General features: G+C 42.0%; 2 protein-coding genes across 2 annotated transcripts in view; both read left to right on the top strand.

Annotated features, from left to right (window-relative positions):
- dhrsx (dehydrogenase/reductase (SDR family) X-linked) overlaps nt 1–25326 on the top strand; it is a gene marked incomplete at both ends in the record, with an annotated part of 29544 nt that extends 4218 nt beyond the window's left edge. The window contains 7 exons of the mRNA XM_083632918.1: nt 1313–1501; nt 11673–11780; nt 13595–13666; nt 19617–19718; nt 21765–21972; nt 23960–24167; nt 25144–25326. Coding sequence (XP_083489044.1) covers nt 1313–1501; nt 11673–11780; nt 13595–13666; nt 19617–19718; nt 21765–21972; nt 23960–24167; nt 25144–25326 — 1070 coding nt within the window. The remainder of the gene's footprint in view (nt 1–1312; nt 1502–11672; nt 11781–13594; nt 13667–19616; nt 19719–21764; nt 21973–23959; nt 24168–25143) is intronic.
- LOC310774193 (E3 SUMO-protein ligase ZBED1-like) lies at nt 6367–8418 on the top strand (the record flags this gene model as incomplete). The annotated part of the gene is made up of 1 exon (XM_083634261.1): nt 6367–8418. The coding sequence occupies exon 1, from the start codon at nt 6379–6381 to the stop codon at nt 8416–8418; it is 2040 nt and encodes a 679-aa protein (XP_083490387.1). The 5' UTR covers nt 6367–6378.
- Nucleotides 25327–26910: the final 1584 nt, after the last annotated feature.

The following is a 26910-nucleotide window of genomic DNA, read 5'->3' as shown; positions in this document are numbered from 1 at the left end:
CAGTCATTGTAAATGGCTGAAAGTCTTCCAGACAATCCAACCATCGAAACCTGGGAAAATGCAGAAAAGATTATGCCATAGTGGCCTCCACAGAATTACATGAATACATCCAAAATATTATTTTGATAACTTTTTTTCTCCATTTCCAGTTAGTCTCACCTAGCTAATTATAATTACATGAAATGTTATATTTGTATTCAGGCATTGGATGAAACAATTGCCATTTGGTATAATTTGTTTAAATGTTCTGAAATCTTTGATAATGTCATAAAGACATATAAAATAGCCTCCCCCAATCTCTGGGAAAATAACCCTATTCTTCTGCCTATGTGTTTCTGGCTGTGAGATTATGGGTATTCACTACTAGGCTATTAACCAAATAGTCCCAGCTGACAGTATCATAGAAAATAATGTTATTGCTCTGTAGGAATTTTTACACTGACCATAATCATAATACCTTGTCAGTTTCATCAGTTATTTCTCCACTTTGTCATGCTCACAAGTTACAACAATCGGATAGTAGTTCGACCCATGCAAAATCACTTTACTCACATTTGTTTAGTGGGGGAATACTAGGCTACTTTAGGGTGATGTGAATTTTTGTGGTGCCTATTTCAGGATATGTTGGGAAAATGCAAACATTGACTCTGACTTTCCTCTCTACTGGCATATAATTAAACAATTATATATAGTCAGTTTATTATTTTAGCACAATTTCATATATTAAGAAAAGCAAATTTAGCCGTTCTAAACCAATTATTTATGGTATTTGAAAATGAAACCAAACAGGGTATTAAAACAATTTAACTCAAAAATAAGAAAGCTGCAAAGACTGTTGATGTATGCTCTTTATTTGATGTTTTCACTTAGAAATGCCCTCTGGCTCTGATGTAACTATTAATCACTGACCTATAAACAGTCAATCACATCTTTGTGATTTCTTTGTATATCTGTTTTCCTTGTATAATAACTTCGACTGTCAATAAAGATATAAACTAAAGTTGGGGAAATGCATAAATTAATGCCCCCCCCCCCCCCCCCCCAACCACGATTGATATTTGATTAATTTAATAGGCTAGTTGTTCTGACTCATAATGATCACTGGGGGTCAGCATACACTACTAGGACGACATCACCTGTTTAGAATTTGCACACGTGGCCACGGTAGACTTCTCCATCTTAATCTTTGGCCTAAGCCTACAGTGCCATATGCATACAATGTATGTGGCTATTGAGGGATGCGCCTAAAAATCAGCTGTATTGCATTATTGACACACTATTTTGGGGCGTGTTGCGAGGATATTATTTGAAGGTGGAACCACGCAACGAGCGGTCCCATCCAGGGTGCAACCCGGCCTCCATAGCGTGACACACCCGGGCGACTCGGAAGCAGAAGATATGCTGTGGCTGCTGTCGCTGTTGCTGGCTTTTGTGAGGCTGTATTTATGTGGAGTTAAAGTTCTTCTCTTTCAGCTGTTCAACAGATCCTTTACCTTGCCAGGTCAGCTCAGCTTCTGTTTGCCAATTTTCTATTATTGTCTGCGAATTCGTCTTCTTCAAAGCTCTATTTTGCCAGTATTTCCCATAGGCGCTGTTCTGGTGCCAAACTCTGCTAACAGATCTGCTAGTTTAATGTTGCCTTGCTAATCGGCATATAAACATGACTACAGACATTTTAGGAACAGCTGGAGTGTTCTGCTAAATTCATCACATCCAGCCAGGCAGCACCAAAATATCAACTCGGATTGGCTATTCTCCCAGTTATTCCTACAATCCACTTCCACCAAAACAACGCAAGTTAACGTTGCACCTGCGTGTGAAAACCATTTATAAAAGTTGAGATTATGTTCGAATAAAGTGCTGCTTAGGGGGTTCACATGTATGCCGAATTTACCATAAGGCTCTACTAATGCGTTAAAGTCAAGTTCAAGTCATGGTCTACAAAGTGTTTACATGTGCACACATGTTTATATGTGCATTCATTAAACTGGCATATTTTAAATGAGTTTTGCGGACGACGAGTCTCTGCTTAGAAGAGCACCAACGTCACGCCCTCGAAGGCATATGAACCAAGGGATTTCATCCATTTTTATAAAAAATAAAAAAATCCTTTGTCAAACCAAGCGATTCAACTGAATCAGGATATATATATATATATATATATATATATATATATATATATATATATATATATATATATATATATATATATATTCCAAATAAATGGTAGATGAAATCCCTTGATTATTATGCCTAACCCGGAAGAGGGTGTTACTTTGGCACTCTATTGTGACTAATCACGAAGCCTACAATGTACTACTGTCTGTACTACCTAATTATGTTTAATGCAAGAAGCAACCTTTAGCCTAAATACTGCCCAGTCTGAACATCACATGATTTTGAAATCAAAGATCATAGAGAAAAATAACACAGAATATCAGCATTTAATAAATTAAATCTAGGAACCTAGGTTTTGAAACATCTCTCTGTCTGGAATAGAAGCTGGAATAAGGCATAGTTAAACGTTTGCACTGTTTAATTCAAAAGGACAATATAAATACCAATATTTTTGCACAGCACTGAATGTTGGAATGATAGAATGTGGGATTGTTCAATTACATACACTCAGTTCCATAAATATTTGGACATCGACACACTTTTCATAATTTTGGCTCTGTACACCACAATGGTTTTGAAATGAAACAATCAAGATGTGTGATAGTGCAGACTTTCAGCTTTAATTTGAGGGTATTTACATCCAAATTAGGTGAACAGTGTAGGGATTACAACAGTTTCTACATGTGCCCCCCCCCCCCCCCCCCCTTTTAAGGGACCAAAAATAATTGGACAAACTAATGGTAAGTATGCAATCGTCCAATGGGTTCTGAAGCATTTGATTGAATATGAGCAGATAATGTCCAAAACACTTCAGAATTTATTCTGGTGCTGTTGTCAGCAGTTGCATCATCAATAAGGGAACCAGTTCCATTGACCGCTACACAGACATGCATGGCTGTCAATGGAAATGGAACTGACAGTCATACATGTCCACACGTGTGCATATACAGTACAATATGGCTGTTCATAGAATTGATTCCCTTGCATTTATTGATGATGTGAATACTGACAACAGCAGCAGGATGAATTCTGATGTGTTTCTGGCAATATTATCTGCTCATATTCAACCAAATGCTTCAGAACTCATTGGACGATTGGATGATTGTTAGTTTGTCCAATTGCTTTTGGTCCCTTAAAATGTAATTTTGGACTCTTATCATGTAATGTAATTCCTACACTGTTCACCTGATTTAGATGTAAATACCCTCAAATTAAAGATGGAATTCTGCAATGAAAGCACATCTTGATTGTTTAATTTCAAATCCATTGTGGTGTACAGAGCCAAACTGATGAAGATTGTGTCCAATGTCCAAATATATATGGACCTGCCTGTATATCAAAATATGTATTTCATTCTTTACGTTTGAGCATACGCCTCATCAGGTCATTGTATTTAGAGTTCAATCTTCAATCAGAAGGACTTGATTCAGTATGATGAAATACTGTGCATGTAGGCTAACTGTTGCCCCACATGTAGACAGATTACATGTTGATTTGATTTGATTTGTTGGCATTTGGTTAAAAAGAAAACATGAAGTAAGGAGGACATGCATCTCAGAAACAACATCAAGGATACACACAATAAAGTCAAGGACTTTCCATTGTGGTCCTTGGCCTCAGACAAACAAAAAGAACAGGCATTGGTATGTAAAAATATAAAAACTATAAAAGCTACAAACTATTTTCCAATACTAAAAACTATTAAAAAAAATATATATATATATATGTGTATATATGTGTATATATGTATATGTATATATATATATATATATATATATATATATATATATATATATATATATATATATATATATATAATTCAGGTTTGTCCTTTTATCTTTGTACTGTTATGAAATTATTTGTCAAATTGGCAAATGAGCACCACACCTCCATTTGAAAGCTTTATTAATAAGCTCATGGTAGACAGCCCCCTCCAAATCACAGATCACAAATGCAATTATTCATTAGTTAAAAAGGTAGCACTCATTCACGTGATCATTTCTGAATATTGAGTCTTTTTCTTTTTATATAATAACACATGAGGTTAATCTTTTGTATTATAACATGTCATACCAGAGTGAGAAATCCTGAATACGTTGCACCCTGACACAGTGAAAGGGTTCTTGGCTAACCTTGTAATCTTGCAAAGAATGCAGGCTATTTAACTGGGCATAAGGGCACAGCTTAAGCCCCTGTTATTCATTAGGCATATCTCTGTCACCATGACAAGGAGATATGGCCTCACTAACACATCATTTTTAAGTATTATACCGATAATTGCGGAGGAACATTACAGATCAATACATTCTGAGTTTCTGACTAGTGTTTTAAGGTTGGTTTAAAACTTACATCAACAAAAAATTTGAAATAATTTTAAAATTAACATTTGTGAAAGTGCCATTTCAACTGTTTAGGATCCAGAGCTATTTAACTCAAAGTAGGCCTACTTATTTCAAAATCTCATCTCTTCTCGATGGGGCGTCTGGGTAGTGGGGATGGGGGGAGGGAGGACGGGGGGATCGATACAGCATAGAGACAGTCTGCATGTGTGGGAACGCCCACAAAATGTTATACGGCTGGCGTGCAAGCGGGGTAAACCACCCATATATCTCAATGGGCTGCTGACTCACCAAGGAAGGTGCTGTGGCTCTCAACTACAGGTTTGGGGATTCTAGAGCAGAACACAAGACCGATCGTGTCTGCCTGGGCTTGGATAGCAGCTAAATTCTAACTTTGCTGAATGGATAGAGCGGGGGATTTACCCCACTCTGACCACGCCCCCAGCCAGGCTGAGCCAGCAGCTAACCCGGCGTCTATGACGAGACATCGCCTCAACCTATAGTAGTGCTGTACGATTTGGGGGAAAGGTGCGATTAGCGATTATGGTGGACAATATTGCGATTTGCCATTGTTATTGCGATATAATAAACACATGGTATCTAGGGATGTGGCATGAGTTTTTGACTGTATGATAACCTTGGACAAAAATACCACGCTTTCACGTATCACAGACTAAAATACATGAAATATATTACAATTTAAAATATATTAAAACTAAATAAATAAAACAATTTGAAATAAAATTATCTTTACAAAAAAATAAAACATTTTGAGACATTTGCCTGTCCCAAACATGTAAAAAGAAACACCAGAAAAATTTAAACTGCACTGTGTTACAGCACATAGAAGATGGCTCAGACTGCAAAGTTAGTTACATGTCTGTCCAGTAATACAATGATACACCCCGTTTATTTCTTTTTGTAGCGACAGATGGCCTTAAACGCCACACTCACGTGACGCTTCTTGAGAGAGAGGTGAGGTAACGTGCATCTGCAGACTTTATCGATGGACCATGAAGGCGTCATGTGACAGGCTAGTTAAAAGTGTGGCTGTGCTGCTGCAAGCAGCAGCTGCGACAGTGTTTTCTCTGCTATCAACCTTGTTAATCTCACTATATTCTTCATCACAGCGGGTCATTCCCCACTGTGCACTTAATCGTGCACTAGTTCTGTATACTGTAAGCACCTGCAGCTCTCTCCTTATTTTACTGACGTTCTCACTAATCACACGGCTGTTTACATGCGTTTCTGAACGGCTAGCTAGTAATTAGCATAGCTCGCTGTTAACGATCATGGATGTTCTCTCTCTCCCTCTCGGTAAGATGTAACCTTGCTGCGCATAACATTACTTATTTGCGGGAGTGCATGGGAGAAGTCTCCCGCAAATGTTGATGCCCAGTGTGATGGCAGAGAAATGTGTGTTTGCTGCGTCACGTGTAACGTTTAGAGGCACACACACACACACTCTCAAAAAGACGTGAAAATAATAATAATAATCGCACACTTTTGCGGTTATGTAATCGTACGTGCACGAGTAATCGTGCAGCACTAACCTATAGTATTGCGATATTTTGTGAAACTGGTGAAACACCTCACTATCAGGTGAAAAGAAACCCCTGGCGACTGCATATGCATCGGAGGAAGCATGTGCTCGTCGACGTCTACAACTCTCCCCAGATCAGCAGAGGGGGCGGAGCAACAACAGCAGGGTGAATTGGCCAAGTACAATTGGGGAGAAAATGGGAGAAAAATCTGGGGGGAAAAACTTTGATTAAAAAAAAAAATCTCAGTTCAGTTTCACAAATAGTTTGTTGTTTTCATCATCTTGTAAACATCCTTAAATGTTTATTTCACTATTCTTGTTAGGTACTCAGTAATGAGTGAAGGCATCTAAACAGACTGTTTACCAAAGGAACCAATCATGGAGGGTAGAAGTGCAGGAGCTTCATCCTCGGGCCTCAATCTTGTTGCGCACCCGCGGGCAAAAAGCAAAGTCTGGAGATACTTCGGCTTTGACACAGATGCGGATGGGTGCATATTGCACTGGAAGAGGATATACTGTCGCGTGTGCATGAGCCAAATCGCCTACTCTGGAAACACCTCCAACCTGTCGTACCACCTAGAAAAGAACCACCCCGTAGAGTTCAGCGAGTTTGTGAAGAGCAACACCGATCAGATCCGCGAGGCGTTTGCTACAGCCTTCTCCAAGATCAAGCCTGAGCCGCCTGGCCCACATCTGCAGCAATCCCACGACCCAAACCCCCGGCAGAACTTAGGCTACGAAAACAGACGGCACAATGACCTGACGACAGCTGTCATCAACTTCATCTGTGAGGGCATGTATCCCGTGTCCATAGTTGAAGAGCCTACTTTCAAGGCCTTACTGAGAACCGCCGATCCCGGATACTCGCCACCCAGCAAAAGCGACCTTGCCGTGAAAATGCTCCCGCAGATGTATTGCCGCACCCGCGAGATTCTCCTGACCGAGATAGCCGGCGTTGTGAACTGCGGGGTCACCACAGACCTTTGGCAAAGCCAAACCCGGAATAGAACTTACATTTCACTCTCCATGCACTCTGTTAATCACAACAACACGACTGGCTTCTTTGTGATTAGCAAGTGCCTCAAAACCTTCGAAGTGCAGGAGGACAACACAGCGGAGAACATCACCAGAGCAATGTACGAAGCCTTCGTCGAATGGGGCATAACTCATAAAGTCAGCGGCGCCACCACCAATGGTTCAGTGGACGTGGTGAAAGCGTGCTCTCTCCTGGAACTGTCAGTGGAGATGCCTTGCCTCGGCCACACCGTCAATCGAGCAATGGCCGAAGCCTTTGCGTTGCCCCGAGTCGACAGCTTTCTGGGGTCTTGCCGCAAACTTGTCGCCCATTTCCGCGAAACGGCAATGGCCATGTATCTGCTGAGAGAGAAGCAGAAGCAGCACGGCCTCTCCCAGTGCGCCCTCATCACGGACTGGGGCAGGTCTTGGTTGGCTGTGCTGGCAATGCTCCAACGGCTTAAAGAGCAACAGCTCGTGATAAGCGCCATGCTGGTAGAGGATTCCAACAACCACTTGAGCTTTGCTGCCGCCGACTGGGCCATGGTGGAGGGCTTGATCGAAGTCCTCCAGCCTTTCAAAGTTGTGGCAAACATGATCACCTCCTGTCGATATCCAACCATCAGCATGGTGAGGCCTGTCCTTCACATGCTCTTGAACACGACCCTCAAGGTGAAGGAAGGAGACCTCAAAGAGATCAGCACGACCAAGGAGGTCATCTCCAAGGTGCTGTCCAGCATCTATTCGCAGACGCAGGAGATCTCGACGTTCCTCAACATCGCTACGTTCCTGGATCCGCGCTACAAGCGGCTGCCTTTCCTGTCCTCTCAGGAACGCACCCAAGTTGAGAGTAACATCATCGAGGAGGCAAAGGCGATTCTCGAGAAGCAGATGGCCGACCGGCCGTGTAGCGACCATTTCTCCCTGGCGTCCGATGAGCCGCCTAGCAAAAAGCAGACGCCACTGAAAGAACGCGCAGGTAGCGGCGCGACCCCAGACAACCCGCTGGCTGCCATATTTTGCCAGTCGGACACGGACCAGGGCCAGGAAGAGCTGCATGCTCAGGTGATAGAGGAGCTGAGCAACTACAAATCACAGAGGATCCTGGGTCTGAACGAAGACCCGTTGTTCTGGTGGTCGAGCCATGCGGCCTTGTTCCCCACGCTCCCCAAGGTACTCCAGAAGTTCTGGTGTGTTCCGGCCACCAGTGCCCCATGTCACAGACTGTTCAGCTCCTCGGGCACCGTGCTCTGTGGGAAGAGGAACCGCATAGCGCCCGCACTGGTAGATCAACATGTCTTCCTGTACGAGAACTCGCGGAGCTATTACGAGCCTGAGCCCAGTGAAGATGATTTGGACGATGTTTGGGATGCCAACTGTATCCTGGGTCAGCCACTGGAGTGATTGTGTGCATACCAATAGCATGTCCATTGTCCAAGGACACGAGACGTAAGATTTTAGACCATTTATATTGTGTGGTCCACATGGGAGACCCATTCACACATTAAAATCATATGATCGAAGTGTCTGTATCGGACTATCGGTGTCCAAAAGTAATGGAACCTTGTAATATATATATATATACAGTATATATATATATACAGTATATATATATATATTATATATATATATATATTAGATTCAAATGATCTTGTCCAAAGTGGAAGGAATACTATATTTAGGACAAACTGTAAGTTTAAGAATTTATAAGGTAAATAAATTAAATCATACATATGGCTTGGTTTTGGTTTTATGTATAAAACCCTTTTAGAACCTTTTATCAATGCCACTCATTAAATTAACCCATTGATACCTGATGCAGCATTTGTGTGTGTATCCCTTTTAAGCGGTTTGCGGTCTTAAAGGGATACGCACACAAATGAGGGATATACATGCAAATGCTGCATCAGGTATCAATGGGTTAAGCATGTCCTATTCTGCCGTATAAAAAAATGCAGTAATGTCTTGTCAGTGTCACTATCAGAGCAAAGCAATGTGTGCTGCTGTAACTAAAATAACTCTAGTGAACATGTAATACTTATGTCTTTGTCCATTTATCTGTGCATCTTTCACTGTTCATTATGCACCGATATGAACATTTTGGCTGATACGATAACCGATATTAACATTGCTGTTATGGCCGATAACCGATACACTTACCGATGTCGACATGCTCTGTATAAAAACACATTTCTATGATAATCAAATTGTGTACACTACATAGGCTACTGAAAAACACATGTAAACCGTATTGTTTCCTCTCAATGTGAAAGTTTTGGCTGATACCGATAACCAATATTAACATTGTAACATCGGACAGATGCCGATATGACTGCTGATATATGGTGCATCCCTAGTTCATTACAACTGTCCTAAACATTCATTTTGTATGAGCAGCTCAGTCAGATTAAAGGTTCACTCTTTACACACCGGGGGTGTTTTGTTATTTCATTTTTTTTTTTATTACTTTTTTGTAATTAATGGCAACGGGCGGAATTCCACTGAGTGAAATTGCGACAAAAAAATGTCTGATCAACGTCGATTTTTGCTAGTTTTCTCCTGCGACATGACCAGTTCAAATTTGATTCAGACGGACATCAATAATGTCTCCATTATTAAATGACACCAAGTGCTTTATACTTCCGTTATAAAACGCTATACACGGCTCCATTATCTCACTCCTGGCACAAATTTTGAACCAACCCTCAGCTCGCCATCACAGGCGCCAGCTCGCCAAATACTCACCGCTGGCACGGTGTTAAAACTGGTTTTCAGTTTCACTTTCAGTTCAGCTGGTGTTTTCAGTTATTACTAATACTAATACTTTCCCCAAAAGCATGTCGTCGTTGCTGCTTGACGTTGACACATTTTTTCATGCCGTGACCTTTTTTTTTTAGAACCTATTTAATTTTCATTTCATGTTTATTTGAGTAGGGACAGATAAATAGAACATTTAAACAAGACGTGGTCTGATGTCATATATCATAACATATATAGCCTAAGCTAATTTGCAATGTTTGTCCCTACTGCAAAATCTCATCGTGTTTGGTGTGAATATATAACTGGGCGAATAATTTGCCTGTGAATGATTCTGTATTTTCCCAACGTTTCTTCACGTCGCCCCCGGTGTGTAACAGCCTTAATATAAGCCTTGTGTTTTCTGGTGTTCTCTGTTGCATCGTTCATTTTCATTTAAACTAAATGGTCAATTTACGGTAGTTTTGCTTGAGAGACATATTTGTAATAAGGTTTGGCTAGCCTACTCCTACTGTTGACAATGTGCACTTATAAAAAGCTCATGCGCTGCAATATACTGTCATATAAAATATGTTGTAAAAAAAACATGAAATTAAAGCATTTATTAAACCATTTGCTTGGTTGATTGGTATCCATACATTCCATATTGATGGTAATACTGATACATTTGTATGAGTACTATTGCAATTTTCCTTGTTTCATTAGGGCGAAAGAAATGCAGTTTTATTTAAGTGCCATAATTACAGCATAGATAGACATTATCACCAGCATCAGAAATGTTATGAGTCATAGATAGATAAGCACTTGGACTGATTGGACTTACATTTTGTTGTCAGTTGTCAGGTTGTGTTACAGCAGCTATCTGACAGGGTGCCGGTGGTCACTGGTCATGAATGAATTGTTGCAACAAAAAAAACAGATCAGGGGCACAGTGGTAGCGCTTTTGCCTCGCAGCAAGAAGGTCCTGTATTCGATTCCCGCCTGGGGCGCTGAGGGTGTGTCCCCCCTCCCTATGTCCTCAGTGCCCACGGCCCAGGTGCATGGGAACGTCAAAAAGGGCCTTTCTGTGTGGAGTTTGCATGTTCTCCGCGTGCTCCCCTGCAGTTTCCTCGACATAGGAACCCCTGCTAAAAAAAACGTGCAAGCAAAACCAGATCTTAGAAGGCTCTTTCCTTCCTGCAAAGGCTGGGCAATATAGCCAAAAAACATTGATATAAAATATTTCATATCAGTCAATATCGATAATTTTCAATTATGTATTTTTAATAAAGACCACGAGAAAAAAGGTTGAATTTAACCACTTTATTTTGAGCCGGCTTATTTATCAAGCCACACAGGTAATCATTTTAATGTTAACACAACAGTTAGAAACACAAATTCAGTTGCAGCTGTGTAAAAAATGAACCTGACTTTGTCAGAAGGGGGCGATATTCCTTTCATAAAAACAATACTGCCCCCATCTGGCAAAGTCAGGTTAGTATGTTTGGGTAGGAACTTTAGGATTTGTCCGTTTGATTGGCTGCTTGTGTGTCACACGCTCCATTATTAAGGGACATATCGATTTATATTGAACTATTTATTTTATTGTATTGATGAATTGTCTATCGCCGATATATATTGCTATTATTGATTTATCGCCCAGCCCTGCTCCCTGCATACCATGAGACTCATTGACCTGGCTGCAACTCGCCTCAGACGCTGTGTTAACCTTACCAATGAGTTCCACTGTGAAAATCACAGCATACACCCAATTCCAAAAGAACGACTTCACCAAACATAAACAATGGATGAGTTCAAGTCATTTTGGAAGTTGGAACTATTGATTTTCTTTTGATGGATGATTATTGAAAGTGAAGGGCTGGGCTATGTTCTCATGTGGTACCCTTTCTCCTCTTATACAGTCTTACCCAAGCAAAATGGAAGGGTTGCCATAGTGACTGGGGGTGCCCGTGGAATGGGCTTTGAGACCGCAAGACACCTGGCAAGCCTTGGCATGCATGTTGTAATAGGTAGGCTATATACTACACACACTGTGCCTTCACTCTGCCAGGCAGCAACCAGGTTGATGGGTCCCTGTTCCGAGTGCGAGAGCCTCCATTTGCTGTCAAATCAAGGATTTCTTTGCTGCTTAAGTCCCTTTCATAATTTACATCAGAGGTGTGGACTCTTAGTCCCATGACTGTGACTCGAGTCAGACTCCAGTCACAGTTTTAATTGCTTGAGTCTTTAGATGGGGGGGGGGGGATTCAAAGCATCATTTTTTAGATGGTTATTCCTGTAAAGTTATAGAGAACTGGGAAGATTTGACCGACTGAATTCTTGCCAAGCAGAAGTTTCTTTTCTCGACCGACAACACATTTGTTGACCATCCACACAGTTACATTGTCAGTTTTCCTGGTTGCTCATGATCTCGAAAATACACCTCTGCTAACTTGCTGATCATGTTGCTCACAGTGTGGACACAGTTATCAATACATTTATGGTCTATCTAAGCCAATTGAAGTATTTAGAGTTTAAATATCCCGAGGTTAGCATTTTATCTAGCACAATCATTCCGCAGAATGCAGCATTCAGAATTGAGTTGAGGTAATGATTCTGCTGTAGAAGCACAAAAACGTTACTGAACTTTAGCCTAATATCTTGTGTGATTATCTGGGAATAGTGAATACATGTTATGTCATTATGTCTTGGAATATGTGTGGTGGCCTGCAGAAAGCCTTCACATGTCGCTGTTGCACTTTGTTGGTAATGAGTCAAAGCAGGTTGAAAATGAGTTTTGCAGGTATTTTGAGTGATTTGGTTACATTCATCTCCGTAGTACATCATGGGGAATAATTGTTTTCATGAAACAAAATGGAAAGTATTTATTTTTCTCACGTTTGACTTTTAGACACATAACAGATTAAAATTCTCATAACGTTTGATCTGAGAGAGCTATCACAGTCGGTCAAAAAGTTATAGGCTGGGACGATGTGAACGCTGAAGGAATGCGTGCCCGTCCGCATGTCCTTGAGTGCCCACCGCCCGGGTGGGGTCGTCAAAAGGGCCTTTCTGTGTGGAGTTTGCATGTTCTCCCCGTGCCTCCCGGGGGTTTCCTTCATATAGGAACCCCCTTCACAAAAACATGCAATATCCTGGTTGCTAATGTGGTTCCTCCTCTGCTCGTTAAGGGCGCCTGTTCAGAGGGAGGGGAACTGGTTGGAATAGCGTGAACCTCCCACGTGCTATGTCCTACCGGTGAAGCTTCCTCTGTCAGGTGAAAAGAAGCGGCTGGCTAACTGCCCATGTCTCGGAGGAAGCATGGAGCCAGTTTCGGCTCTCCCCAGATCGGCAGAGGGTGGAGTAGCAACCAGGATAAAGAAATTACGTTAGCACTAATGGGGGATAAAAAATGGGATAAAAAAATCGGGGGGGGGGGGGGGAGTTATAGGCTATAAAGGGGAGAGTTTCTAATTCATGGAAATGTAAAAAAAAGAAAAAGTCAAATTGCCACCATGTGAAGGGTTTTTGCAGACCACCACATATATGAGGTTTTGTATTTGTAGCCAAATGACTCAATGAGCTCATGTTTCAGTGACTCAAATTTGACTTTCACATTTTTGACAAAACATTGTGAGGGGAAACAAAAAACAAACAAACATATACAGTACTGTATGTCATTTGATAGATTTCTTGGTATATGGCTAATTAGTATGAAGACAAATCATATGATCCTTAGCCAGAGTCCTTGTTGAAACCCAGTGAGGCGGTATAGTGTTTGAGGTGAAGTGGATATCTGCTGGACGTCTGCCCAACAAGCCTTTCTCATCTGCATCATCTCCAGCTGGGAACCAGGAAGAGGAAGGTCTGGCAGCTGTCAGGAAGATTCACGAAGAAGAAGACAGTGAGGGGAAAGGTAACTCCGTCTCCATCTCTCTCTGCCTCTGCTCACACCTCTCATCTTAGCACGATCCATACAAACAAATATAAAATAGTGCAAACATTGTCTATTTAATCTTCACGTCAATTTGATCACCTCCTGCTGCAGCACCTGCCTGCCCTCATTTCATTTCTACCGTCTGTCAGTGCTGATTTGTCAGTGCTGTCTGTCAGTGCTGACTGTCAGTGCTGTCTGTCAGTGCTGATTTGTCAGTGCTGTCTGTCAGTGCTGTCTGTCAGTGCTGTCTGTCAGTGCTGATTTGTCAGTGCTGTCTGTCAGTGCTGTCTGTCAGTGCTGACTTGTCAGTGCTGACTTGGACACCAGACTCTTGTATCACTGTCATGTTCTCTGTCTCAGTGACAAAGACAGACATCAGTGTGACAGCTTGTTGCTGCGTGCGTGACAGGGTAGGAAATTAACTTTTTTAAACGAGGGCTATTTTTGCCCCTGTGAAATATATTTCAGATGCATTTTGGATCATTTCCAGGGCAATTTTATCAAATGTTGGGAAATACTTTAGTTGCACCTATGTAGCCTGACAGACCAATCATTGACTCTTATCCAAGTATATTTTATTTCTAAAAGTTCATAAACAATCACAGTTAAAGATCCTCATTTCCTATCTCAACAACACTGTTGATTGTCCGGCATGTTATTAATGTACTTGGCAAAAACATGAGTGAACTAGCTGGCCAGCTAGCTTGCGCTGCCTGTCACTGAGGTCAATAACGCTAGTAGGAGGAGGGGCGGGGGTTGTACGGATGCCTAGTTGGCCATTTTCGAGTCACGCTTTGCAAATGCAGAATGATGTTAAAATACAGAACGTATTAAACTTGATTTTATGGGGGTATTTAAAAGCCCCCGTCACCCCAGTTCCAAGGGCAATTCTAGATTTTTGGGGGGCATCTTGCCCCGAGCCCCTGCTAATTGCCCTGGTGCATGTTCACAACTCTTTCCTCTCAGCTGTTGTGTATTCTGTCAATCTGTGGCTTGTGACGAGTGGACTTACTAGACGAGTCGAGAGTCAAAAACGTTGGGAATACCAACAAGTCCATAGATATAGTGATTATGAGTGATTATGCCCACAATGCATCACAGAAACAAGGGATTCTTGCGCTCCCTGCTTTGCAGCTCCTGAAATATGACTTGTCAAATATCCTGCTGGCTGTTTATTGGGTCTACCAAACATGGTTGTCCCCAATTGTCTCATGTACTGATGTGTAATGACACGACTATTTTATTATAGGCAATAAACAAAGTTTGGACTTTGTAACCTGTCTGGACTTAAGAGTAGGCATAAGGACAATAATAATAATGATGATGATGATGCAATAATAATAATCATGTGTTATTCCCACAACAGGAGAGACTATATATCTGTATTGGCAATCGGCCAAAAGAGTTAGACAATATTTTTATATCGTAAAATATTATTTAAAAAATCCAATATTGTGCATCCATATTGGACGTTGATAGGACGACCTGCACCAACGTTGAAAACCTGTCCAAAATAACAGTGCCAAAATGAGTCCATCCATACCTACCTGCAATGTTTTGTGAAATCAACACCTAAATATTTCTGATATCGGTTCAAAACAGCTTTTAAACAGCTTCCAGTTTGAATATTAATTTGCACGGTGCTGTACTTTTCTTAATAGGATCATTTTGGGTTCCGTTCATGTTGACCTTGGACACTTAGCATGTCGCGGTTTCATCCAACACTGGGAAGAGAATGTTTGTGGGTCCACCTTTTTCACGAGGTGGCTCATATCGCTTTTCAAATGGTCAGTCATGCCACCATAACCTGACTCCGCCAGATGGGGCGGTATTGAGTTCACAAATTCACAATGGAAACAAATGTGAAGCAACCTACATCCATCTGGCAGCGTCAGGTTAATGCCGCCATACAGTCAACTATGTATGTATGGCACAGCCTACAATTCTCAACTGACTAGACATGGGTCTAGGGCCAGCTTTTGGGCTTGTGCGCGCACACGCGCGCGTGTGTGTGTGTGTGTGTGTGTGTGTGTGTGTGTGTGTGTGTGCTCCAGATGGCATTGCACTTGGCAGTGTGTACCCTCCAACTGTCTGGCATCATCGCCACATTGTGCCTCGGCGATGTACTTCTGCTCTCTGGCACTGAGCTCAAGCACTGCCAGGTGACACACATCTGTTAAAGGCAACAGCAAACGGTTGCTCTTTCTGTGTGTAAGTTAGACAGGGTATGAATCTGGATTTACAGTCACCGTTTCTGGCAATTTAGGCTAGCTTGCTGTTGACAGTGTCTGACGGTGCAAGGACAAATTCACACCAAGCATGTTTGGAGCATTTTATTTTTTATTTCATCCTTTAGTTTGGTTCGGCCAGAATTGGTGAGAATAAATGTCGTTTGATATGAAACACCTGAAAATGTGAGTCTGAGTCCTCTCTTCCAAGTTAACTGTGATGCAGTTCATAGGAGTGAGAACTTTATTCAACCAAGGGAAACCACAGGAAATGACCCACTCAAGGGTTTATGAGTAGAAAGAGACTTATGTTGACATCTGATAGTCAGCAGTTCCTCATGGTTGGAAAACCTAGATGGTCTATCGACCGTTTGAAACCTAGCTTATTTCCTGTCAGCTATTGTGCCAGCAAACACTGCAACAGGAAGTAAGCTGCCGGCAATTTAGAAAACTTTATGTTGTCAAATTGAAACCTATAACACGAACTGCAGTGATTTGACCCAGATCCTGTTGTAGATGTTGAAAGAAGGAGATTAGCAACAGGAATGTACAATATTAGGGCCAAGCTAATGATACACACAAAAAGTGTATTGTTTTTGGTTGTGAGAAGCATTGCTAATAGGCCAGCTGAGTGTACTGTGTGTTTAATGGACATTTTCTAGCTTAGTATTACTCAAAACCCTACTTCTTGTCATAATTAGTGTACCGGTAATCTACCTTCAGATAATCACTGCTCCACAACTTCACTCAAATGAGCGTCAAAGTAAATGAATGCCTACAAAACTGTTTCCAGTTTTGTAATGACTAGGCATCTCGCGCGCTACGTGCGCTCGATTCCTAGGCTTGCCCGCTGCGTGGCCTCGCCCGCCCTGCAGCTCGACCGCTATGCGGGCTTACCTGCTCTTATGACATCAATGATGATGTCACAACTTTGCATCACTGATGACATCACATTGCTCTTATGACATCACTGATGATGTCACAATGCCTATGCCATCATCAGTGATGTCACAATGCACAATTGCTCAAGTGACATCACTGATGGCGTCACTTCCAGTTGAGTGACATCACTTCCGGGACAAAATTGAAACAAAGAGAGAACAGACAGAGATTGCCCACTTGGCCCTTTTATAGATATATAAAATATATATAGAACATACATAGACAGAAAGAAAGAAAGCTGGTTGAAAATTGGTTGACCCTAAAGCTTAATTTATACTTATTAGAAAGTGTCGCTCAGAAACACAGGACAATATTCGGAGAACTCTCCATATTATAGATAATGCTAATAAGAAAAACACAAGTATGGTCATGGTTAGTTTAGAGTGGCTCATGATAAATTGTTTGAATACACCGAATTGCATCTTCATTGAGGCCAAATCTCTTTAATACTTCATATAAGAATACCCAACTAACACTATCGAATGCTTTTTCTGCGTCTCTAGACTTCAGTGCTAGAATACAAACTGTTAAAGTAAATATACTCCCTAGGCTGCTGTATTTATTTCAGTCCCTTCCAATTGAGGTTCCTCGAAACAAGTTCACAGCTTGGGACAAGATGGTGTCTAGATTCATTTGGAACAATAAAAAGCCAAGAATAAAATTTAAAACACTCCAATTGCCTAAAAAAAAGGGGGGAATGGCTTTGCCAAACTTCAGGGAATACTTCTATGCAGCACAGCTCAGACCCCTGGCATGTTGGTGTAGACCTGACTATGAATCCAGATGGAAGGAAATGGAAGAGGAGACACAGGGCTACAAGACTCAGATTCTGGTGGGAGATACACTTTCGACAGGGGTTCGGGGAATAGCTATGGATCCAATAGTAGCTTACACATTACAGATATGGAAGGAGGTAGTAAGAAAATACAAACTACAGAAAGGGGTCCGCTTACTGAGGTGGTTTGCATACGATTCAAGGTTTAAGCCAGGGTTGCATGATTCAACGTTCAAAACATGGGCACAAAGGGGCATCACTGCAATTTGTACAGTTTCAGAAAGTGGTGAATTCATGAGTTTTGAGGACTTGAAGGGAAAATGTGAACTTGTGAACAAAGACTTCTTCAAGTATTTACAGCTGAGGGATTACTTTATAAAAGAAATAAGGTCGGAACCAGATGAAGTTCCAAGGGTGATTGGAGTAATTGTGGATGCGTATGAAAGAAAGGGGACCCGCGTCATCTCTGCTTTCTACCAAGCTTTGGGGGGGAGTAGGGGAGACACAACCCTCTACATAAAAGAGAAGTGGGAAAAAGAGCTACAGATTCAAATAACAGAAGAGGAATGGTATATAATGTGTGAGGTGCAATGCACATCCACAAACTCACTTATATGGAGAGAATTTTGTTGGAAAAACTTAACTCGCTTTTTCATAACACCCAAAATAAAAAGTAGGCAACTCGCCGCACCTCAACAATGTTGGAGGCTGTGTGGGAATGAGGAGGCCGATCACTCACACATTTTCTGGAACTGTACAAAGATAAAGCGGTATTGGGGAAATGTCAATGCTGTGATTAAACATATTTTGGGTTATGCCATCCCAAATACATGTACTGTGATGTATCTTGGTAACATTGAACATGTTGTGATGAGGGAGGACCTCTACTTGACCAAAGTCTTACTCGCAGCTAGTAAGAAGGCTATTACAAGAAACTGGCTAAACGCAGACACCCCAAAACAGGGGCAGTGGTTGGAAATTGTTCGAGAGATCTTTTCTATGGAGAAACTTACATATTTTTTGAGAATCAAAGAGGATGTTTTTGAAAAGAAGTGGATAAAATGGAACATTTATGTGAGGCAGGACACCGACTAAATTAATGCATAATCAAAGTAACGGAACGAATGTACGAATGAAAGAATATATCTGGACACTTAATGTGATTTTTTTTTTTTGGTTATATGTGTCAGTTTTTGTTTGAAGGTTTGTTTGTTTTGTATTGAGGCCGATGTGTGGCTGCTATATTGTTTTGTTCATATCTATGTGAAAAACGAATAAAAATTTGAGTGGAAAAAAAGAAAAAAAAAAAAGTGTCGCTCAGCACATGGTCGCAGACGAAAAATAAAGTGTCGCTCATGTTGCTGCATTTATGCTTCTGTCCTCGGCTCCACGGTCACGTGACGCTATAGACAGAGGGAGGCAGAGAACTAGTGCAGACAGCCAAGAGAGGGAATGCTGTCAGTGAACCCACGTCGGAGGCAAGATGTAACTGCAGCCGCATATAACGACACACAACCACAAAATCACCTCCTCTCTCTGGGAAGTTGGTCACGGTGTTCTTTGTGATTTTCACGAAGTCATACATCAAGGACAGGCTGATCAAAATAGCGGGGACACGGTCATTCATTTCATTTCAGCGAAAACTAAAACAAGGAGGTCAAGGCGCGTGCCCTCTATCCAATCACACTTGCGCGACATTATGTGACATAGTCAGCGACACTAGAAATTTCACCAGGTAGCAGACACCTCTTGCCGACACTTGAAAGTGTTGACTCAAGTCCTCATTTCTGTCGGCGACCGTTTCAAAAGTGTCAGCAGACAAAGCATAAATTGGGCTTAAGTGTTCCGTGGTCAGACCAACCCCATCAAGCCAAAATTCAGACCAAAGTAACTATATTTGTAATATCGTTCTGTCAGATATTCCCTAGTCATATGAGTCAAATCTGTTCTAACAGGCCTTTATGATTTTGTTTTTGTTTTTCAGCTGAGTTTGTCTTCTTGGACTTGGCCTCCCTGGAATCTATCCAACATTTTGTTCAGAAGTTCAAAGCCCGGGGTCTCCCCCTTCACGTTCTGGTTAACAACGGTAGGCCTCATTTTGCTTTTATGAAGGTTTGTATTTTGACTGGGAATGAAAAAAGTCATAATAGGGTTAATCAAAGAGTCTAACAAAATTCGAAATCTTTTACTTAACTTCCTCTTGTGATTTATTGTATATAAAACCTTTTGCCCAAAATATGTCATCTCTGCATCTCTTCATCCTCCATTCACTCCAATGTCACATTCAATTCCACAGTTTTTATTGGCAAATGTTTAAGCTGATATATAAGGAGGTTTTTTGATTTCAAAGGATAACTAACACAGGTGTTTTTAATGCATTTCTTACCATCAACAAATCCTATGAAAATAACAAAATCAGCAATGATTTGGTTTTGCCAACACGAGACGTCCATAATAATAATAATAATAATGATTGGATTTATATAGCGCCTTTCCAAGTGCTCAAAGCGCTTCACAGAATCATTATTCGTTCACACCATTCGTACCGGTGGTTCGAAAGACGGCCCCTACGACCACCATCATTCATGTCAATCATACCATTCATACCAATCATACGAGGCAAGGAGGGTTAAGTGTCTTGCCCAAGGACACAACGACAGCAGCTGGGAGGGAGCGGGGATCGAACCGCCAACCCTTGCGTCATTGGCCGACCCGCTCTACCTCCTGAGCTAAAGCTAATTAAGCTCCTAATGAAAGATTCTGTGTAATACATATTTAATAGGGACAGATGGATTAAGCATAGAGAATTGCTAAACAATCATCTACTACAGTACTATAGCTACTGCTAATTTCCAGTGCCCGTTCCTAGATGCCTCCGGGGAAAGGAGAAAACGGTCAAGCCTTTCTCATTCTTTTTAATGCATCAATTAATAATTCGCCAACTCACTGAGCTATTTTCCACTGAGAGAGAAATGAGTAAAATATGTTCAGTGTCTCTATGCCTCAGTGGTTCGCTGCTCAGTGGTTTCTGAAGGATTCAATGTTTTTTTAGGCCGTACAAAACTTCCTACAGTCAGTGACGGTGAATGAGGATGTTACAGTAACAACTGATTCATATCGAGTGGTATGCATTGGTAGGCATCCTTTATGTTGCATTACCGCCTCTTTCTGGATTAATCCATCCACCGTTTCCCTACATTCCATCTCTCTTCGTATCAGTTACCCTCTCACTTCACACTGTTTATCCATTCTCTGTGTCTCAAAAAACAACTGCTCCTATCACAAATAATATAAAAAAATAACTAAAAGGAAGATGGATGTTTTTTTGGGAGCGTGTTCCATTGGTCAACTTAGCTGTGATGAGAACATATACAACAAAACCATCCATGTGGGGCACGGTGGCGCAGTGCTAGCGTTATCGCCTCACGGCAAGAAGGGTCCTGGGTTTGATTCCTGCCTGGGCACTGTGGGGGTATGTCTCTCCATGCCTTTGGTGCCTAGTGCCCACTGGCCAGGTGGGTTATCTCGCGAAAAGGGCCTTTCTGTGTGGAGTTTGCATGTTCTCCCCGTGCTCACTTGATAATATCAACAATAAGAACCCCCATGCTGCTGCATGGACTGTACGCATGGGTTGTCATCAGGGGTGTAGCGGTAAATATACAGAGGTGGGGAAAACTATGCAAGGTGAGTAGTTTAGCGCCTTGTTTCCCCTCATTGATTGATATAGGTGATCTGAAAACAGGTAAGTGAACTATCTGCCTCATCCCAAAGAGGTTGGTAAACTGCGTTTACTTGCGTTTAGTAAACGTTTAGTGAACGCCATTTACCCTCCACTATGCCCCTGCTTGTGGTATGCATGCGACCAATAAAGACAATCATGTCCATGTGTCCCCGGTAGTCTCTGGTGCTCCGATGCTAACACTTTAGCATACACTATGTTGAGTGAGGCTGCTATGCTAACACTTTAGCATACACTATGTTGAGTGAGGCTCCTATGCTAACGCTTTAGCATACACTATGTTGAGTGAGGCTGCTATGCTAACACTTTAGCATACACTATGTTGAGTGAGGCTCCTATCCTAACACTAAATTCCGATCCTCTTCTATTTTTGTGTGTGGCTCTGTTGTTTAGCTGGAATCATGCTGGTTCCCGAGAGAAAGACGGAGGATGATTTCGAATTGCACTTTGGCCTCAACTACCTTGGCCACTTCCTGTTGACCAACCTCCTGCTGGATATGCTGAAGAAGTCTGGAAATCAGGACTGCTGCTCTCGCATCGTCACCATGTCCTCCGCAACTCACTACGGAGGGATTCTGGACTTGGACGACTTGCAGAGCAGGTAACAGGAGCAAGGAGACGCCTAGTTAGCCACCAAGACTCTCCAACTTTGGAGCAGGGAGAAAATATGCTAATTTACTTCCTGGCTGAGGCTACATAAGTGGTGGGAGTATAAGTAGGGAGAAGAGGACCATCTCCAGAGTAATGCACATGGTCCTGGGCCGAATTTGCCCTTGTTATGCAAATAACCACTTGATTATACTGTAGATGACAATAACTACACAGACAGTAATATTGTTAAGTAAATTATTACTTTCAAATGGAAGTCACTAAAGTAGAAAAGGCTAAATTTCCTAACAAAAATTGAATTGTGCTTGCTGTCCTTGCGATGCCCCGCCCCCCTTGCAATGCCCCCCGCCCTTCGATCCAGTCTAAATGCAGCCCTAATCGGCATGTAATAGGGAATGCTTTCAAACAGTGCTATTGTTTCAATTTTGACAAAACATTTACCACAGATAGCAATTTCTTTGTGATAGTGTTACGTTTGTTTTGTGACATAAACGCAGGATAACACAACAAAGAACAAATATATACAGTGTCATACATAAACACTCAAATCCCCCCTCCACCACAGATAGCAATTAAAAATGTTTACTCTCCTGTGTGGATTATCATGTGTCTGTTGAAAGCTTGTTGTTGACCAAAACCTTTACCAGACTGAGCAATTAAATTGTTTCTCTCCTGTGTGGATTAACATGTCTCTGCAAGTCTCCTTTATGACCAAAACCTTTGCCACACACTGAGCAATTAAATTGTTTCTCTCCTGTGTGGACTATCATGTGTGTCTTCAAGGTTGCTTTATGACCAAAACCTTGACCACAGACTGATCAAATAAATTGTTTCTCACCTGTGTGGACTAACATGTGTTTCTTCAAGTCTCCTTTCTGACCAAATCATTTACCACAAACCGAGCAACTCAAGTGTTTCTTCTCAACAACTTCACTGTTTGTCTGTGAGTCAAACCTGACTGAGGTTCACTAGTTTCCATCCATTCTTCATCACTGTCTTCAGTCTCAGGTTCAGAAGAGTCTGAAGCTGGTTGTGTGAACTGCAACCTATGAATGAAATTTGGCAACATTCAGCAGCTACACTGCGACCAACTTCAGTTACATGCTCATATAGCGTTACTGCTGCGAGGAGCCGATGGCTGTACCCGGTCGACATTTAACGTTAGTTACAAAAGCACGTCAACAGTTGTTTTCTCACTGCCAGTAGTAAGCCTAGTAGGGGTTGACAGATACTAGCTAGATCGACTGGTCCCCTCTCAGTCCTCGCTGCTCGTTAAAAAAATTCCAAATAGGCGTTATTCTGATAAACTGGTCACATGGAATGTTACGTTCTCATCCGAAAAAATATTACAACTTTATAACAGTTTGTTTGTTTTTGCTTGAAAACAGCTTTTTGGCAAGTCTAAAAATGATAAAGGTAGGAGGTCTAAAACGGAAGAACGATTACAAAATGACGTTATGTGGAAGCGTCCTTATATGGACAAATAATAAAGTGAATATAGTCCTTGTGTGTCCGCCCCCCCCCCCCCCCTGTTGCCTATGTGCCCTCGTTACTCTGCCATAATATCTGAGTTCTCTCCACCAATCAGTTCTCCCGATTTGCCCTCTGTGTTCCTGCCTTCCCAGCTGTCCCTCATGTTTCATTAGTTACCTCTGTCCAAGTGTCTATATTGTCTCAGCCTGTGTGTAGTGTAGTCCTTGTCTATGTGTCTCTGGTATGGTACGTATTGTCCACCCTGTCCTAGTGCTCTGAGTTCTTGTCTTTAGTCTAGCTGTGTGCTAGTTCCTTGTTGTTTTGTTCCTGTTCTATGACCTTCAAGTACAGACCTTTGTTGCACCTAAAACCTTGCCTGCTGCCTTCTCTGTTCTGCATTTGGGTCCACACACCTGTACGTATATCTGACAACCCTTTTCAGCTAGCACAGGGCTTTAATGTGTAGGCGGCTAACAGGAACACCTCCTTCCTCCGTGTTTCCCCAGGACCTGCTATAGTGCGCATGGTGCCTACTCCCAGAGTAAGCTGGCCCTGGTCCTCTTCACCTACTGGCTGCAGGAGAAGCTGACGGCCGGCCGCTTCCCGGTGACCGCCAACGCCGTGGACCCTGGCATGGTGGACACTGCGCTGTACGACAACCTGTGCAGCCCGGCCCAGGCAGCCAAGAAACCAGTGGCCAAACTGCTGTTCAGGGTAGGCTAACTTTGCACACTAGAGCCCCATCAAATTGTGTGTGTATGTGTATATATATATACAGTGTATATATATATATATATATATATATATATATATGTGTGTGTGTGTGTGTATATATATATATATATATATATATATATATATATATATATATATATATAGGACCACAGGTGACTTAAATAGCGTTTCGTGGGCAGCGTCATCAGGTTCACTCATAATGCCATGAGGACCACAGGTGACTTAAATACATCAGGGTCATACAGTTAATGGTCACATGACTAATTATCACAGTAGGCTTATACAAATTACAAAAAACATCTAAAAAATAAATCCATGTTTTTAACAATATATCAAAGAACATAGCAACGTTATTTTTACACATTAGAAATTTTTGTTTTGTTTTTCAAAATATTTTAAGATTTTCAGAAAGTACAAAAACATTAGGCAAAATACATCATTGGAAAAACATTCTGAAGTTAATATTCAGTTATAGGATGAGAACATTTGATATAGATAGGCTATAAGCTGCAAAATACAACTGGAGGAGGATAAAGGACCCTATAACTCTCCCTCTTATCACTGTTTCATGCTCCTGCACCCGACCAGCACCTGATCACACTGTGTGTGTGTGTGTGTGTGTGTGTGTGTGTGTGTGTGTGTGTGTGTGAGTGAGAGAGAGAGAGAGAGAGAGAGTGTGTGAGAACATCTGTTATACCAAAACACAGTAGCTGGAATCGCATACTGTAGTTTTTTTATTACATGACTATATTGGTACAAATACTATACCACTTAGCTTTCAGAGATTTACTCGCCAAACACAAAATCTACCTGCATTTGGCGCATTTCTTTTTAAAGATACAAAACTATATAGTGACGAGAGCGTTTCATAATATTTGAATTATGCTTTTGACGGTCAGAAGATTCTTGGATTTGGACTTCTTTTTTTCATTCTTTTTGGATGTCCTTCCCCCAGACCCCTGCAGAGGGCGCGTCCACAGCAATCTATGCTGCAGCAGCCTCTGAAATGGAGGGGGTGGGCGGCTGCTACCTGTACAACGGCCAGAAAACGCAGTCAGCCGACATGACCTACGCGGCTGACGTACAGGCCGAGCTGTGGAGACGGAGCTGTGAGCTTGTGGGCCTTCAAGAGGCCTGAGATACCAGGCTGTGACCCTTAACCTCACGGATAGTGCCACATCTTCCAGAGCCATGGAAGGGAGGAGGAGGAGGTCAGAAATTGACAAGTGACTAAACTACTATCTGCCTTTTTGTTGCACCGCTAGTCAACCATTGGTATTACACAGCATCCACACTAGGGCTGGGCGATATCGACCAAAAATCATATCTCTGCATTAAGCTGAATGGCGAAACACAATATATGTCAGCATTTTCTACAAAGTCGGCTAAATGTTCAGTTGTAAGTCAAAGCCACATGTGAGATGTCACAAGCACTTTTATTAAAACAAGACTGTGATCAAAATAAAATACAAAGACAGGGTTTCCTTCCCTGAATGTTCGTGCTTTCACAAAATATTTACAGATTTTTGATAAATAATCATCAGTAATGTGGATATAATGACTAAGGGGGTAAAAGCGAATAATAGAACAGCTAGAACAGTCTGGTAAATTTTAGAAAACTAGAAATCTCGCACGCTCGATTCCTAGGCTCGCCAGCTCGGCGTGGGCTCGCGTATGCAGCTCGCTCGTTGCGCGCCCTCACCCGCAGCTCAGCTGCTGCGTGGCCTCGGCTGCTCTATTGGCATGCGCAGCGGACAATTGCTCAACTTCGCTTCACTGATGGCATCACAATTGCCCGAGTGACCATCACTGATCACATCATGCAGTGCTCGAGTGACGTCACTCAGCGCACAAATGCTCAACTTTGGCCTCGCCCACAGCTCAGCTGCTGCGTGGCCTCACCTGCTCTATTGGAATGCGCAGCACACAATCAATTGCTCAACTTCGCATCATTGAATGCTCGAGTGACATCACTGATGTCATGGACATTGTGACATCATCAGTGACATCACAATTACAGTGACATCACTGATGATTTCATGGACATTATGACATCATCAGTTTGACAAAAATTCGAACAAACAGAGCCCACTTAAGCGCCCGGCATGGTTTTGCGCAGCCACGACTTGGAGCCTTGCCGCCGACGAGTGGCGACAGCGAGACTGTGCATACTCGAACGTAACTCGTTCAAAACACGTCCAAAACGTTATCGTGTCGTTTACCAAGAACTTGCAATCATGTCGGTGGAGGAACATTTTATTGTCCCGGTGAGCCTGCAGAAGGCTTTGCTAGATGAGGGACAAGCACGTTAACTCATTGAGTGCCAGCCACTTTTGGAGAACAGACGCTCCCAGTGCCAGAGTTTCAGAGCGTTTTCAGTGATTTCTCGAGGCCCACAGAATATTGTGTGATATTACTATGTAAACACCGAACACGCACAAAGAACGATGAGACTCTATTGTATCAGCAGCAAAAAAAAGTTTATTGATATCATTTTCCGTTCTTTACTTATCAGCCGGAGAAGATAGGTCAAAAACAGAAGAAATTGGCGTTTCCATCTAGAAGCTGAGATATTGAGCCTTTTGTGAAATATAGCATTTCAAGCAAATCACTGACTCTGAAACTAATATTTTCTGACCTGAAACATCTGAACAGTAATTTCCTTCAATATAACAGCACCCCCACCCCCCCCTCTACTGCAAACTCCTCCTCCGTGGGTGTG

Source organism: Poromitra crassiceps (genome assembly GCF_964638095.1).
Source record: "Poromitra crassiceps genome assembly, chromosome: 3".
Classification (NCBI taxonomy): domain Eukaryota; kingdom Metazoa; phylum Chordata; class Actinopteri; order Beryciformes; family Melamphaidae; genus Poromitra; species Poromitra crassiceps.
The sequence above is the reverse complement of the archived record's forward strand: the minus strand, read 5'-3'. Positions and strand labels throughout refer to the sequence as shown.